Raw genomic sequence first — 17,237 nt, 5'->3', positions numbered from 1 at the left:
ATGTGATGTTTGAGAAACATGGATGAATGTCTATTTATGACGTGAGACTGTGAGAGCTAGTTGCCTTATATGGCCGGATTTAAAGTTGAGATGTCAAGATGTCTGACCACACTCCCTTTCTTCTCAGTCTAATATTCCAGTGCAGATATAGGGGCATCGTGGTTGAGGCTCTTGTGATTGAAGTGAAGCGGGTGCCTCCCCCAATTCTTCCACCAGCTCCTGGACCCCTCAGAGTTGAGCTCAGACTGGCCAATGGAATATGCCTCACCAAGGGATGTAAGGAAGGCAAGTAGCACTATATTCATTGATTGGTTTGTTGGATTAATAAATGGGCAAATTAATTAATATTTCCTCTTTTGAAACAGAGGAGACGGCCTACACCTCATACTACACTGAGGCAGACTATCCTGTCACCAAATTCCTCAGGGATCCCGTGTATGCTGAGGTTCGCATCCTGGAGAGGACAGATCCCAACATTGTGCTGACCCTGGGTCGCTGCTGGGCCACCACAACCCCCGACCCTCTCAGCCTACCCCAATGGAACCTTATCCTTTCTGGGTAAATATCTGAATAAGTAGAATTTGTAAAAACGTTTTAACTGTACGTCCAATTTCTTTTATACCATTTCTTGTAAAGATGAGGAAAATGTTCAGCAGCTCTAGGAGAACTTCACTTCAACGCAGACAGACACTTGAATGACCATGGCATTGTCTGTCCGTCTACTGTATGTCTCTCTCTCGCTCTCTGTGTCTGTCTCTCTTTCTTCATTTGTATCTTTAGATGTCCGTACAAGGATGACCGTTACCTGACCATGCCCATCCCTGTGGAAGCCTCCTCTGGTCTGTCCTTCCCAACCCACTACAGGCGCTTCGTCCTCAAGATGTTCACCTTTGTGGATCCAACATCTATGTCCCCCCTGAGGGAGAGGGTATGACCATAGAAATACATATAGTACCAGTCAAAAGTTTGGACACACCTACTCATTCAAGGGTTTTTCTTAATTTTTTACTATTTTCTACATTGTAAAATAATAGTGAAGACATCAAAACTATGGAATAATACATATGGAATCATGTAGTAACCAAAAAAGTGTTTAGATTCTTCAAAGTAGCCACCCTTTGCCTTGATGACAGCTTTGCACACTCTTGGCATTCTCTTAACCAGCTTCACCTGTAATGCTTTTCCAACAGCCTTGAAGGAGTTCCCACATATGTTGAGCACCTGTTGGCTGCTTTTCCTTCACTCCGCGGTCCAACTAATCCCAAACCATCTCAATTGGGTTGAGGTTGGGTGATTGTGGAGGCCAGGTCATCTGATGCAGCACTCCATCACTCTCCTTCTTGGTCAAATTGCCCTTACACAGCCTGGAGGTGTGTTGAAAAACAAATGGTAGTCCCACTAAGCGCAAAGCAGATAGGATGGAGTATCACTGCAGAATGCTGTGGTAGCCATGCTGATTAAGTGTGCCTTGAATTATAAATAAATCACTGACAGTGTCACCAGCTAAGCAGCCCCACACCATCACACCTCCTCCTCGCTTCATGGTGGGATGCACACATGCGGCGATCATCCGTTCACCTACTCTGCGTCTCAAGACACGGCAGTTGAAACCAAAAATCTCAAATTTGAACTCTTCAGACCAAAGGACAGATTTCCACCAGTCTAATGTCCATTGCTCGTTTCTTGGCCCAAGCAAGTCTCTTCTTATTGGTGTCCTTTTGTAGTGATTATTTGCAGCAATTCGACCATGAAGGCCTGACTCACACAGTCTCCTCTGAACAGTTGATGTTGAGATGTTTCTGTTACTTGAACTCTGTGAAGCATTTATTTGGGCTGCAATCTGGAGGTGCAGTTAACTCTAATGAACTTATTATCCTCTGCAGCAGTGGTAACTCTAGGTCTTCCTTTCCTGTGGCGGTCCTCATGAGAGCCAGTTTCATCATAGCGGGGGATGCTGTAAATCAAAATGACTCGATGTGTTCTGAAAGATGAGACATTGAGGATTATAATAAATCCTGCTTTAATCCATCAGTAAAATTGCCACGGGGGAAAGGGGGACATGAACAGGTTGATTCATCCGCTCATTTCTATTTACATTTAGGGACGTTTGGGGCCAACTCGAAGTCGAGCCCCTCCCTCTCTACCTAATGGCAACATTTTGAAGAATACCATGCATGAGAGGAGCTAGAAAATAGCACATTCTTTCTCTGCCCCATGGCAAAATGTGTAGAATTGCAGGAAATTAGCATTAAACTACATAATTTTCTCTCAGACTCATGACAAAGTCTAGAATAGCACTATAAACTGAACATTTTCTCTCTGCCCCTGTAAGAACCTCTTACATCTAGATGTTCCGCTAGCGGAACGCCTCACCAATATCCAATGATAGAGCGTGGCGCGAATTACAAATACCTCAAAAATTCTAAAAATTCAATTTTTCAAACATATGACTATTTTACACCATTTTAAAGACAAGACTCTCCTTTATCTAACCACATTGTCCGATTTCAAAAAGGCTTTACAACGAAAGCAAAACATTAGATTATGTCAGGAGAGTACCCAGCCAGAAATAATCACACACCCATTTTTCAAGCTAGCATATAATGTCACCAAAACCAAAACCACAGCTAAATGCAGCACTAACCTTTGATGATCTTCATCAGATGACACTCCTAGGACATTATGTTATACAATACATGCATGTTTTGTTCAATCAAGTTCATATTTATATCAAAAAACAGCTTTTTACATTAGCATGTTTTGTTCAGAAATAGCATACCCACCGAAAACTTCCGGTGAATTTACTAAATTACTCACGATAAACGTTCACAAAAAACAAAACAATTATTTTAAGAATTATAGATACAGAACTCCTTTATGCAATCGCGGTGTCTGATTTTAAAATAGCTTTTCGGTGAAAGCACATTTTGCAATATTCTGAGTAGATAGCCCGGCCATCATGGCTCGCTATTTTGACACCCACCAAGTTTGGCACTCACCAAAATCAGATTTACTATAAGAAAAATGTGATTACCTTTGCTGTTCTTCATCAGAATGCACTCCCAGGACTTCTACTTCAACACCCAATGTTGTTTTGGTTCCAAATAATCCATAGTTATATCCAAATAGCTGCGTTTTGTTCTTGTGTTCAAGACACTATCCGAAGGGTGACGTGCCGGCGTGTATCATGACAAAAAATGTCAAAATATTCCATTACCGTACTTCGAAGCATGTCAAACGCTGTTTAAAATCAATTTTTATGCGATTTTTCTCGTAAAATAGCGATAATATTCCGACCGGGAGACGTTGTATCCGTTCAAACACTGACAATAGAAAATGGAGTCTTCACATGCACGCGTGCGCCAGTGTCATTGTTTTCAGAACGACCATTTTCCAAAACCCCTACTGTTTTCGCCCAGGGACTGCAGAGTTATCATTCCACGTTCTGGCGCCTTCTGAGAGCCTATGGGAGCCTTAGAAAATTTCACGTTACAGCAGAGATCCTATATTTTCGATAAAGAGGCTACAGAAGGCCAAGAAATGGTCAGACAGGGCACTTCCCATATAGAATCTTCTCAGGTTTTGGCCTGCCATATGAGTTCTGTTATACTCACAGGCACCATTCAAACAGTTTTAGAAACTGTAGGGTGTTTTCTATCCAAATCAAATAATTATATGCATATTCTAGTTTCTGGGCAGGAGTAATAACCAGATTAAATCGGGTATGTTTTTTATCCGGCCGTGAAAATACTGCCCCATATCCTAAACAGGTTAAAAAATGTGTTGAAATGCAGGAATCTAGCTGTTTTCCTAAAGAAACCATGTTGTTTGGGGGGCATTCCATTTATCCTTCCACTTAAGCCGTGTTTTCAAATGATCTCTCCCTATACCCCACAACAGAGGCATAATAATGTCAAACTGTGTAGAATTGCAGGTAATACGTTTTAAAATGTCAAAAACATTTCCTGGGGGAGGACACGCCTGGCCACCCCCCACACCACCAAATTTGCACTTTACATTTCCATATTGTAAAAATCATGTTATTTACAGTATCAATGTTTATGATCGCTATGTGTATCATACCCAGGGTTGTTCTGAACAGAATTAGCCTATTATTGTGGTATTGCCCAGAACTCATCTGAATGCACTCATGACTCCATTCTATGTGCACCAAAATGACTTTGTTTCTTTGAAGTTCTCTGTGAAAGCCTAACACTGTAAAATCATATTTTATTACTTATCTAAGTAATTTTGACAACAGAATAAGCTTTTAAATGATGTCCTCCTGACCCTGATTGAGATTTATAATGGACCGTTTTTTTAATTGCGTAAACAACAAAGAGTAGTTATTTTATGGTGGGGATGCAGGACTGTGTTCCAAACAGAACTACAAGTGTGCTTGCTTCAGTTGATCAATGGCAGCGCTTGGATAGCAAAAAAAAGCTCCTAATATTTTAAGGCTCTTTCCTTCATAAAACTGCATTGAAATGACTGGTACCACTTGAAGACACCAGTTAGACCCCTCACTAAAACAAATCCATTTTTTTTGTCTTATGTTGCACATAAGAATTTTCCTGGAAAAATTGGGCTATGTTATTGAATGTATACAGAGTATTTCCAGATTTCTTAATCAACAAATGCTGCGAAAAGTACAGTTAATGTAAAATGCTAATGAAACAACAGTGTATTGTTTGGATTTAGGCTTGTCTTGTGTCAGGTGAACTGTTGTCCTCAACTTTGTTGGATCATTTCCCCATAATCTTCAGTGATCCACTTCAATTGCTCCCATTGTTATGCATATGCTTCTCATATGTCTTAGGCCAATTTCCACGCGTGTAAATGGTTGATTCTGTGGGTATGACTGTGTTCTAATTCTGCTGAATAAGACAGTTGGAACAACTCCATTGATGTTCTTGATTACCATGCTAACACTGTTTATTAAATGCATTCAATTAAAATGCACAAAATAGAATAAGTAATTTATGCTTACATATTTTTCAGTACCGCTTTTTTCGCTGTCCTATTACAATTGGTATTTGTGAAATTATTGCTACTTTCTGGTAATTACTCAATGATTTAACAAAATTATTTTGGCTTGCTTCTTGGTCACAATTGGTACTTTCTAGCAGTATAGTTTGTATAAATATAAAACTATTATACATTGTTCTTGGGTAATAATTAACTAGATAAGTATTACCTCCTTAAAAAAAAAAATCATGTAATATCTCTTGCAGATGTTCATCCATTGTAATACAGATTTGTGCCAGCCATACCAGGAAAACTGGTACTGTGTACCAAGATGCTTCAGAACGAGTGAGTTACTTTTTCTGTTAGGCTCATTCCATTACAGAAAATGGTTTCCTTCCCCTCTACCCTTCCCTACAGTTTAAGTCTCGTCCCTCTCTCTGCAACTGACCACATACAATTTCCTTTCCAGGGAGACACATTGCCGATGCAGTTCAGAAGACCACCAGGAGCAAGTCTACTTTGGTTTCCAGTGGCGAACTGATCCTGACTCAAGCAAGCCCACCAACTAGAATATTGGTTGACTGAATACCAGCACTTTGCAGGCCATTGGCCAGTGGATAAATTGGTCCACTTTGGGGTTGGTTGAATGGAATTAAATTGTTCCCCAAAAGCCCCTGACCAAATTTATATTTGGTGAGGCAGTTTTTCACATCTTTAGTGAAATATATTGTATGGAAGTCTATGCAATATAATGTTTACAGGCTGATAAAGGAATGTTGAGACAAGTTGGAATGTTCACATGCTCATTGAAAATGACTGTATCAAACAACAATGGAACATTCTATTGGGTGGATTTCTTCTTAAAAAACATGGGTTTTAGTTTATGCTACAAATAACGAACTACATATTTGTTTTGCGGAAATTGGTCATACTGGGAAATAATACAAGTCCAAGAGATCCAAATCTGGTAGGATATTGATTTATTTGCCACCTGTAATAATCTGTTGTATAGCGGTGCTCACCATACTAAAATGAAAGGTGTGCTCTGTCATTTGTTGAGGAAGTTAACACAAAGTCATACAGATGAAGGATATTAATTTGAATACATTATTGTTGAAGGAAATTTTCTGGTTAGCAGTAAATGCAAACTAGTAGTGTATTCAAGGTTAAAAAGAATTGGCCTTACTAAAAATGCATCAACTCCTACAAAAATATCAATTAATTATAATCCACACAATAATTGCTATTTTCTGTTGCAGGGTTATTTTCTTGCTGTGAGAAACTGGTCAAATTAAGATCCTACATCTGTAGTTAAACACAAATTATCTCTAAAAAGGAAGATTATAATCATCAATCTATTCGATCCCAGACCATCATGATGAAAATTATGCTCTAACCTTACAAGTTATTTAATGAAATATGTTCCCTAATAATTTCATAGACATTAGTTAAGTGGCTGGTTGACACATTTTATAGAAACTATGCAATTGGTTATTAGGAAAAAAATCCAGCCTTTTAGCAATTGGGCCATTGCTGATGCCCTCGACAACACTCAGCAGCCACTAACCAATACATATTTTACATTAACAGTATAACTAGACACCATCTATAAAGGCTGTGGGGTAGTGGCGTCAAGTGCTATACGTTATATTGTTGAATATAAAATATACAGTTGAAGTCGGAAGCTTACATACACTTAGGTTGGAGTCATTACAACTCGGTTTTCAACCACTCCACAAATTTCTTGTTAACAAACTATAGTTTTGGCAAGTCGGTTAGGACATCTGCTTTGTGCATGACACAAGTAATTTTTCCAACAATTGTTCACAGACAGATTATTTCACTGTATCGCAATTCAAGTGGGTCAGAAGTTTACATATACTAAGTTGACTGTGCCTTTAAACAACTTGGAAAATTCCAGAAAATGATGTAATGGCTTTAGAAGCTTCTGATTGACTCAAATCATGTCAATTAGCCTATTGGAGGTGTACCTGTGGATGTATTTCAAGGCCTACCTTCAAACTCAGTGCCTCTTTGCTTGACATCATGGGAAATTCAAAAGAAATCAGCCAAGACCTCAGATAAAATTGTAGATCTCCACAAGTCTGTTTCATCCTTGGGAGCAATTTCCAAACGCCTGAAGGTGCCAAGTTCATCTGTACAAACAATTGTACGCAAGTATAAACACCATGGGACCACGCAGCTGTCATACCGCGCAGGAAGGAGATGCATTTGGTCTCCTAGAGATGAAGGTACTTTGGTGTGAAAATGGCAAATCAATCCCAGAACAACAGCAAAGGACCTTGTGAAGATGCTGGAGGAAACGGGTATATCCACAGTAAAACGAGTCCTATATCGACATAACCTGAAAGGCCGCTCAGCAAGGAAAACACTGCTCCAAAACCGACATAAAATAGCCAGACTACGGTTTGCAAATGCACATGGGGACAAAGATCGTACTTTTTGGAGAAATGTCCTCTGGTTTGATGAAACAAAAATAGAACTGTTCGGCCATAATGGCCATGGTTATGTTTGGAGGAAAAAGGGGGAGGCTTGCAAGCCGAAGAACACCATCCCAACCGTGAAGCACAGGGGTGTCAGCATCATGTTGTGGGGGGGCTTTGCTGCAGGAGGGACTGGTGCACTTCACAAAATAGATGGCGTCATGAGGAAGAAAAATTATGTGGATAGATTGAAGCAACATCTCAAGACATCAGTCGGGAAGTTAAAGCTTGGTCGCAAATGGGTCTTCCAAATGGACAATAACCCCAAGCAAACTTCCAAAGTTGTGGCAAAATGGCTTAAGGACAACAAAGTCAAGGTATTGGAGTGGCCATCACAAAGCCCTGACCTCAATCCTATAGAACATTTGTGGGCCGAACTGAAAAACCGTGTGGGTGCAAGGAGGCCTAAAAACCTGAGTCAGTCACACCAGCTCTGTCAGTAGGAATGGGACAAAATTCACCCAACTTATTGTGGGAAGCTTGTGGAAGGCTACCCCAAACGTTTGACCCAAGTTAAACAATTTATAGGCAATGCTACCAAATACTAATTGACTGAATGTAAACTTCTGACCCACTGGGTCTTGGCTGGTTTCTTTTGATTTTCCCATGATGTCAAGCAATGAGGCACTGAGTTTGAAGGATAGGCCTTGAAATACATGCACAGGTACACCTCCAATTGACTCAAATGATGTCAATTAGCCTATCAGAAGCTTCTAAAGCCATTACATAATTTTCTGGCATTTTTCAAGCTGTTTAAAGGCACAGTCAACTTAGTTTATGTAAACTTGATACAGAGTTATAAGTGAAATAATCTGTCTAAACAATTGTTGGAAAAATGACTTGTGTCATGCACAAAGTAGATGTCCTAACCGACTTGCCAAAACTATAGTTTGTTAACAATGAATTTGTGTAATGGTTGAAAAACGAGTATTAATGACTCAAACATAAGTGTACATAAACTTCCGAATTCAACTGTACACTGCATTCCAACATAACATTCTAACACAGTTTTTCCCAACTCCAGTCCTTGAGTACCCCCAACAGCCCACATTATTGTTGTACTCACCTGATTCAGCTCATTTAGCGCTTGATGATTAGTTGACAAGTTGAATCAGGTGTCCAGGGCAACAAATTGTACTGCTGGGGGTACTCGAAGACTGGAGTTGGGAAACACTGTGTTAAGCCGTGTTCACACTGGCAGTTTGAAGAGTCAAATCCAATTTTTTTGCATATCTGATTTGAATCTATTCTTTTTCCTGCAGTCTGAACAACCAAAAAGCACATGTAATCGGATATTTCAAGCTACATTTTAAACCACCTTCATAGGTGGTTTGAAGTCCGCTACAAATCTGATTCCTAGCCATGTGACTTGTGTCTGAATGAATAAATCTACCCTCAAGGGATTTTTAGACTGTTACTTGGCATATCTTGTTGCTTGCTAGCTATTCTGTTGACAGTTTGACAAGAACATTTTATTTCTAATTGGCTTGTTAAACAAATTTGTCAAATAAATGAAACTAGCTAGCTAGTTGAATGCCTTGCCTAGCCAAAAAGGGATTGTTTTGAAAGTTGGATCATCTTATCCCTTGAGGCTTTAAGTGTTCTTACACTGTGATTTTGAAAATTCAAAGCAAGTAGGAAACATCCATGGCAGACAAATCAAATCTGTATTAGTCACATGCGCCGAATACAACGTGTAGACCTTACAGTGAAATGCTTACTTACGAGCCCCTAACCAACAATGCAGTTTCCAAAAAAATACGGATAAGAATAAGAGATAAAAGTAGCAAGTAATTAAAGAGCAACATAAAAAAAATAACATATACAGGGGGGTGCCGGTACAGAGTCAATGTGTGGGGGCACCAGTTAGTTGAGGTAGTATGTACATGTAGGTAGAGTTATTAATGTGACTATGCATAGATGACAGAGAGGGGCAGTGGTGTGGTGGGGGGGGGGGGGGGGGGCAACGAAAATAGTCTGGGTAGTCATTTGAATAGATGTTCATGGCTTGGTGGTAGAAGCTGTTTAGAAGCCCCTTGGACCTTGACTTGGCAGAGAGAACACTATGACTAGGGTGGCTGGAGTCTTTGGCAATTTTTAGGGCCTTCCTCTGACACCACCTGGTATAGGAGGTCCTGGATGGCAGGAAGCCATCCAGGATAGTGTGATGTACTGGGCCGTTCGCACTACCGTCTGTAGTGCGTTGTGGTCGGAGGCCGAGCATTTGCCATACCAGGCAATGATGCAGCCAGTCAGGATGCTCTCGATGGTGTAGCTGTAGAACTTTGAGGATCTGAGGACACATGCCAAATCTTTTCAGTCTCCTGGGGGGGAATAGGTTTTGTTGTGCCCGCTTCACGACTGTCTTGGTGTGCTTGGACCATGTTAGTTTGTTTGTGATGTGGCCACCAAGGACCTTGAAGCGCTCAACCTGCTCCACTGCAACCCCGTCGATGAGAATGGGGGCATGCTCGATCCTCTTTTTCCTGTAGTCAACAATCATCTCCTTTGTCTAATTCATGTTGAGGGAGAGGTTGTTGTTCTGGCACCACACGGCCAGGTCATTGTTGTCAGTGATCAGGCCTACCACTGTTGTGTCATCGGCAAATTTAATGATGATGTTGGAGTCGTGCCTGGCCATGCAGTCATGAGTGAACAGGGAGTACTGGTGGCGGCTGAGCACGTACCCCTGAGGGGCCCCTGTGTTGAGGATCAGCGTGGTGGATGGGTTGTTACCTACCATTACCACCTAGCGGCGGCCCGTCAGGAAGTCCATGATCCAGTTGCGAAGGGAGGTGTTTAGTTCCAGGGTCCTTAGCTTATTGATGAGCTTTGGGGGCACTATGGTGTTGAACACTGAGCTGTAGTCAATGAATAGCATTCTCACATAGGTGTTCCTTTAGTCCAGGTGGGAAAGGGCAGTGTGGAGTGCAATAGAGATGGCATCATCTGTGGATCTGTTAGGGCAGTATGCAAATTGGAGTGGGTCTAGGGTTTCTTGGATGATGGTGTTGATGTGAGCCATGACCAGCCTTTCAAAGCACTTCATGGCTACAGACGTGAGTGCTACGGGTCGGTAGTCATTTAGGCAGGTTACCTTAGTGTTCTTGGGCACAGGCAATATGGTGGTCTGCTTAAAACATGTTGGTATTAGACTCGGACAGGGAGAGGTTGAAAATGTCAGTGAAGACACTTGCTAGTTGGTCAGCACATGCTCGCAGTACACGTCCTGGTAATCCGTCTGGCCCTGCGGCCTTGTGAACGTTGACTTGTCTAAAGGTCTTACTCACATCGGCTGCGGAGAGCGTGATCACAATCTACCGGTACAGCTGGTGCTCTCATGCATGTTTCAGTGTTATTTACCTCGAAGCGAGCATAGAAGTAGTTTAGCTCGTCTGGTGGGCTTGTGTCACTGGGCAGCTCTCGGCTGTGCTTCCCTTTGTAGTCTGTAATGGTTTGCAAGCACTGCCACATCCAACGAGCATCAGCGCCAGTGTAGTACGACTCAATCTTCGTATTGATGCTTTGCCGTCCGACAAACCATCAAACAGGCATAGCAGGATTTCTTCGAAGCTTCCGGGTTAGAGTCCCGCCCCTTAAAAGCGGCAGCTCTAGCCTTTAGCTCAGTGCGGATGCTGCCTGTAATCCATGGCTTCTGGTTGGGGTATGTACGTACGGTGACTATGGGGATGATGTCATCGATGCACTTATTGATGAGGCCATTGACTGATGTTGTGTACTCCTCAATGCCATCGGAGGAATCCCGGAACATATTCCAGTCTGTGCTAGCAAAAACAGTCCTGTAGCTTAGCATCTGCTTCCTCTGACCACTTTTTTATTGATCTAGTCACTGGTGCTACCCGCTTTAATTTTTGCTTGTAAGCAGGAATCAGGAGGATAGAATTATGGTCAGATTTGCCAAATGGCTGGCGAGGGAGAGCTTTGTATGCATCTCTGTGTGTTGAGTATAGGTGGTCCAGAGTTCTTTTTCCTCTGGTTGCACATTTAACATCCTGATGGAAATTTGGTAAAACATTAAGTTTCCCTGCATTAAAGTCCCCGGCTACAAGGAGCACTGCCTCTGGGTGAGCGTTTTCTTGTTTGCTTATGGCAGAATATAGCACATTCAATGCTATCTTACTGCCAACCTCTGACTGAGGTGGTATGTGAACAGCTATGAAGAATACAGATGAGAACTCTCTCGGTAGGTATTGTGGTCTACAGCTTATCATGATATACTCTACCTCAGGCAAGCAATAGCTCGAGACTTCCTTAGATATAGTGCACCAGCTGTTTTTTACCAAAATACATAGTCCGCCACTCCTTGTCTTACCAGACACAGCTTTTCTATCCTGCCGGTACATCATATAACCAGCCGGCTGTATGTTGATATTGTCGTCGTTCAGCCACAACTCCGTGAAGCATAAGATGTTACAGTTTTTAAGGTCCCATTGGTAGTTTCATCTTCCATGTAACTCGGTGATTTTATTGTCCAAAGATTGCACGTTTGCTAGCAGAAGTGGGGGTTTATTCGATCGCCTTCGAATTCTCAGAAGGCAGCCCGGTCTCCGGCCCCTGTTTCTCTGCCTCTTCTTCACGCAGATCACGGGGGCCGGGGCCTGTTCCCGAGGGAGACGTATATCCTTCGCCTCAGGCTCGTCAAAGTTGTGAAAGAAGAAAAAGGACTCTGCTAGTCTGGTGAGTAATCGCAGTCCTGATGTCAAGAAGTTATTTTCGGTCATAAGTGACAGCGACAGCAACAATATGTACAAAATAACTTAAACGCAGAAAAACGAACAAAAAACACATCGGTTCGGCGCACATAGAACGTCTGCCATCTTGTTGTCACCTTAGCTTGCTACATAACTTCTGTGTGATAGGAAGCACGAGCACCATCAATCAGCCTACACCACTGTGCACACACCTGTCGTTACTATGAAAACTAGCCATGTCAGCAAATGACTGCTGTCTGAACACAAACAAATCCAATTTGGTCACTTGTAACTTGCTGTTTGGACAGTCAATATTCCAAAACGGATTTGAAAAACAAAACTGAGCATTAAGGTCTGCAGTGTGAACTAGGCTTTTGAGTGTGATGTTGGAATGTAGTGTATATGACAGGATTCAAGACTAACATTCTAACTGGGTCATTCGAGCTCTGAATGCTGATTGGCTGAAAGCCGTAGTATATGAGAACATATACCACGGGTATGACAACATTTATTTGTAATATTCTAATTACATTTGGAAACAGTTTATAATAGCAATGAGGCACTTCGGGCGTTTGTCGTATATGGCCAATATACCACAACTAAGGGCTGTATCCAGGCATTCCGCGTTGCACCGTGCGTAAGAACAGCCCTTAGCCATGGTATTTTGGCCCTATACCACACCTCCTCGGGGCTTATTGCTTAAATATGGCATTTTATTTTACATCATTATAATCAGTACAAACCACAAAAGATCCCTTTAGGAATATTATACATCCATTTTTAATTGTTTGAAAATCAAAAACAGTTATGAAGTGTTTTTGTGACATTTATAAAACAAGTTTGCAAATATTTGACAAATTCCTGACTAAATTGGTTGTGTTATCTGCATAACTATCATCAATTTAAGATTTTCATTAGGCATATTCTACCTTTTATTGAAAGAGTGGTCTGACATTTCCACAAATCGAATTAAAACCAATGGAAGTGTTTGGCGACCATATTGGAAAATGTACCCAAAGAGGTACAGGGTTACCTGTACTTCTTTGCTCACATTTGTTAGATGTGATAGCACAATTTATAAAATCATATTGCATATCATTTTAATTAACAGGCATCGGTTAATGTCATATTTGAATGTGCTACAAAACTATTTCAGCATACTTAACACTATTCTGGTAATATTTAGCTTAATACATATAACTAACATAATTTGGCCATAATCTTAGGTTGTCCCCATTTGTAACACACATTTTAAGTCTTATTGCACCAATTATTTATTAAGTTATGGCCATGCAAATTCAATGCTGTTCCTCCCCATTGAAATTAATAGCGGCCATCTTGAAAATAGGCTGCTGGCTGGGAATGATTATAGCAAAGATTAGCTATTATATTGACAAGATAGTCAGGTCACCGCTCAAACAATGGAAATGCATGTCCTCAAAGATGGAAGGCAGACGGGAGGTGGGACCATTCTATCCAATGAGGGCAGATACGGATGTAATCAACAGGCCCCAGTTATAAAGTTTTTTGTTTTTTTTCCACTGTTGGAAGGACTGACCATCCATGATACCAAAAGTTTGAATCATGCTTTCGGGCTATATAGTGTTTGTTTACATTTATTTGATAAAACATTGGAGTTAAACAAGCTTATATTTGGGGTTCTGACGGGGTACGACAGTTCAACTAAGCTCATTAGTTATTTGAGGCATTTATATTTATTATATTCTTCAAGAATCAATGGGTACATTCCATTAATTTATAAATCCAAAAATCGTTGTGGCAATTGCAGATTGCCCCTTTACGAAGATTGTTCCCTTAATAACATTTTTAAATACATACCCTCAATAACATATAATGCAGTGATAACCACTTTTAGCTACCTCTGATACGTGGTTATATCAAACTATAACCACAGACATGGACCTTTATGGGAATCATTATTAGACTTTGCTACCCCAAAGTGGATAAACGTTAAATTTGACCTGCTGGCCCATGGACTATTGTCACCGTGGCGTTGTCGGTTGTCAGAATTACTTCACAGTAAGTTTTTTTTTCCAAAGCCTGACATTGTAACCGTGATTTACTAGAGGAATATGTGTGTGGGTATGTGTGTTAGTGTGATATTGTTCCATTCATTACAGTGAGCCTTCCTCCACTGGTGTGTGTGTCTGTTAGAGATCATTAACAAATTAATTATAATACCCTGTTAAAACCATGTTTTATTACAGCCCTTGCTTTAGAGCTTATGTTGTTGTTTGGCATTACATCAAACACTTCATGCGCAAACTTCAAAGAAACATGTTAATCATTTAAGAATCACTGCTGGTTGAATTCTTTAATGTAAATTCCAATCAGTTATTCAGAACATTACAGTGAGGGAAAAAAGTATTTGATCCCCTGCTGATTTTGTACGTTTGCCAACTGACAAAGAAATGATCAGTCTATAATTTTAATGGTAGGTTTATTTGAACAATGAGAGACAGAATAACAACAAAAAAATCCGGAAAAACGCATGTCAAAAATTTTATAAAATGATTTGCATTTTAATGAGGGAAATAAGTATTTGACCCCTCTGCAAAACATGACTTAGTACTTGGTGGCAAAACCCTTGTTGGCAATCAGAGGTCAGACATTTCTTGTAGTTGGCCACCAGGTTTGCACACATCTCAGGAGGGATTTTGTCCAACTCCTCTTTGCAGATCTTCTCCAAGTCATTAAGGTTTTGAGTCTGATGTTTGGCAACTCGAACCTTCAGCTCCCTCCACAGATTTTCTATGGGATTAAGGTCTGGAGACTGGCTAGGCCACTCCAGGACCTTTAATGTCCTTCTTCTTGAGCCACTCCTTTGTTGCCTTGGCCGTGTGTTTTGGGTCATTGTCATGCTGGAATACCCATCCACGACCCATTTTCAATGCCCTGGCTGAGGGAAGGAGGTTCTCACCCAAGATTTGACGGTACATGGCCCCGTCCATCGTCCCTTTGATGCGGTGAAGTTGTCCTGTCCCCTTAGCAAAAAAACACCCCCAAAGCATAATGTTTCCACCTCCATGTTTGACGGTGGGGATGGTGTTCTTAGGGTCATAGGCAGCATTCCTCCTCCTCCAAACACGGCAAGTTTAGTTGATGCCAAAGAAATCAATTTTGGTCTCATCTGACCACAACACTTTCACCCAGTTGTCCTCTGAATCATTCAGATGTTCATTGGCAAACTTTAGACGGGCATGTATATGTGCTTTCTTGAGCAGGGGGACCTTGCGGGCGCTGCAGGATTTCAGTCCTTCACGGCGTAGTGTGTAACCAGTTGTTTTCTTAGTGACTCTGGTCCCAGCTGCCTTGAGATCATTGACAAGATCCTCTCGTGTAGTTCTGGGCTGATTCCTCACCGTTCTCATGATCATTGCAACTCCACGAGGTGAGATCTTGCATGGAGCCCCAGGCCGAGGGAGAGTGACAGTTCTTTTGTGTTTCTTCCATTTGCGAATAATCGCACCAACTGTTGTCACCTTCTCACCAAGCTGCTTGGCAATTGTCTTGTAGCCCATTCCAGCCTTGTGTAGGTGTACAATCTTGTCCCTGACATCCTTGGAGAGCTATTTGGTCGTGGCCATGGTGGAGAGTTTGGAATCTTATTGATTGCTTCTGTGGACAGGTGTCTTTTATACAGGTAACAAGCTGCGGTTAGGAGCACACCCTTTAAGAGTGTGCTCCTAATCTCAGCTCGTTACCTGTATAAAAGACACCTGGGAGCCAGAAATCTTTCTGATTGAGAGGGGGTCAAATACTTATTTCCCTCATTAAAATGCAAATCAATTTATAACATTTTTGACATGCGTTTTTCTGGATTTTTTTGTTATTCTATCTCTCGCTGTTCAAATAAACCTACCATTAAAATTATAGACTGATCATTTCTTTGTCAGTGGGCAAACGTACAAAATCAGCAGGGGATCAAATACTTTTTTCCCCCTCACTGTAGGTGATTGTGTACTGAAGTAATTTGGGTCGGTTTAGACAATTATAAACCTTATGTTTTGGGGCCAATTGCGTAAACTCTGGGTTTGCAAGGAACTTTTCAGGTCACTTGGACTTGCGGTTCTGCTTGAGCTGTGGGAAGAGAGACAGACACTTGTTGTTCAGCATATTGAACATTTACATCTGTGAAGATACAAATTGTAATTAGCCAAAAGACTTGCTTAATCATACTTACATTACTAAAAAAAAATCAAGTTAAATATCTATTGAACTTACCTGAATTTGCCTGCTGTGTGGAAGATTAAGGCCATCGTCTCTTCAAGAGTTAGCTTAGTCAGATCAAGAGCTGGAGAGGACAGCCTTTTCCGAGATGGGCAGAGGACTTTCATGACGCTGGACATCTCTTCTATTGCATGCAGGGCATTTTACTGCATCATAATGTATTTTTGTAACCACATCCTTGCATTTCACTCGATCCTGCATGATGGTATGTCGTTTATGACAGGCTTGTTCTTTTTATTCTATAACACCTGTAGTGGCTTCAAATAATGTCCCAACATTCAGGCACTTCCTTTCAGACATGTTTACTAAGACGGTTCCAATGCGTTTCAAGAAAAGGCTTGAGATAATGTTTGTCACAACAACAAACAAAAATCACATTTATTACTCACAAAAATGTCCAGAGTTGTCACACAGTTCCATTTGACAATGAATGGTAAACCAAACATGATTGCCAGCTACGTATTCTGGTAGACAGATTGTAATTGATATTGATGGCAAAAACAAAACCCTGTCATGCCCTGACCTTAGAGATCCTTTTATGTCTCCATTTTGGTTGGTCAGGGCGTGAGTTGGGGTGGGCATTCTATGTCCTTTTTTCTATGTTTCGTATTTCTTTGTTTCGGCGGGGTATGGCTCTCAATCAGGGACAGCTGTATATCGTTGTTGCTGATTGGGAGCCATACTTAGGCAGACTGTTTTCCTTTGGGTTTTGTGGGTGGTTATTTTCTGTTTAGTCATTTGTTACTTGGCAGAACTGTTTGGCTGTTGTCGTTTGAGTATTTTGTAAAGTGGTCTCTTTTTC

General features: G+C 41.1%; 1 protein-coding gene across 1 annotated transcript in view; it reads left to right on the top strand.

The window, feature by feature from the left end:
• The window catches only part of LOC123724480 (zona pellucida sperm-binding protein 4-like), a 57,011-nt gene extending 51,240 nt beyond the window's left edge, over positions 1-5,771 (top strand). The window contains exons 6-10 of the mRNA XM_082957269.1: positions 128-285; positions 366-558; positions 781-928; positions 5,235-5,313; positions 5,438-5,771. Coding sequence (XP_082813395.1) covers positions 128-285; positions 366-558; positions 781-928; positions 5,235-5,313; positions 5,438-5,553 — 694 coding nt within the window. The 3' untranslated portion in view covers positions 5,554-5,771. The remainder of the gene's footprint in view (positions 1-127; positions 286-365; positions 559-780; positions 929-5,234; positions 5,314-5,437) is intronic.
• The last annotated feature ends 11,466 nt before the right edge of the window (positions 5,772-17,237 follow it).

The sequence above is a fragment of the Salmo salar genome, chromosome 10 (assembly GCF_965601325.2).
Source record: "Salmo salar chromosome 10, fSalSal1, whole genome shotgun sequence".
NCBI lineage: Eukaryota > Metazoa > Chordata > Actinopteri > Salmoniformes > Salmonidae > Salmo > Salmo salar.
Note: the sequence above shows the minus strand (reverse complement) of the source record. Positions and strands in the feature narration are given on the sequence as shown.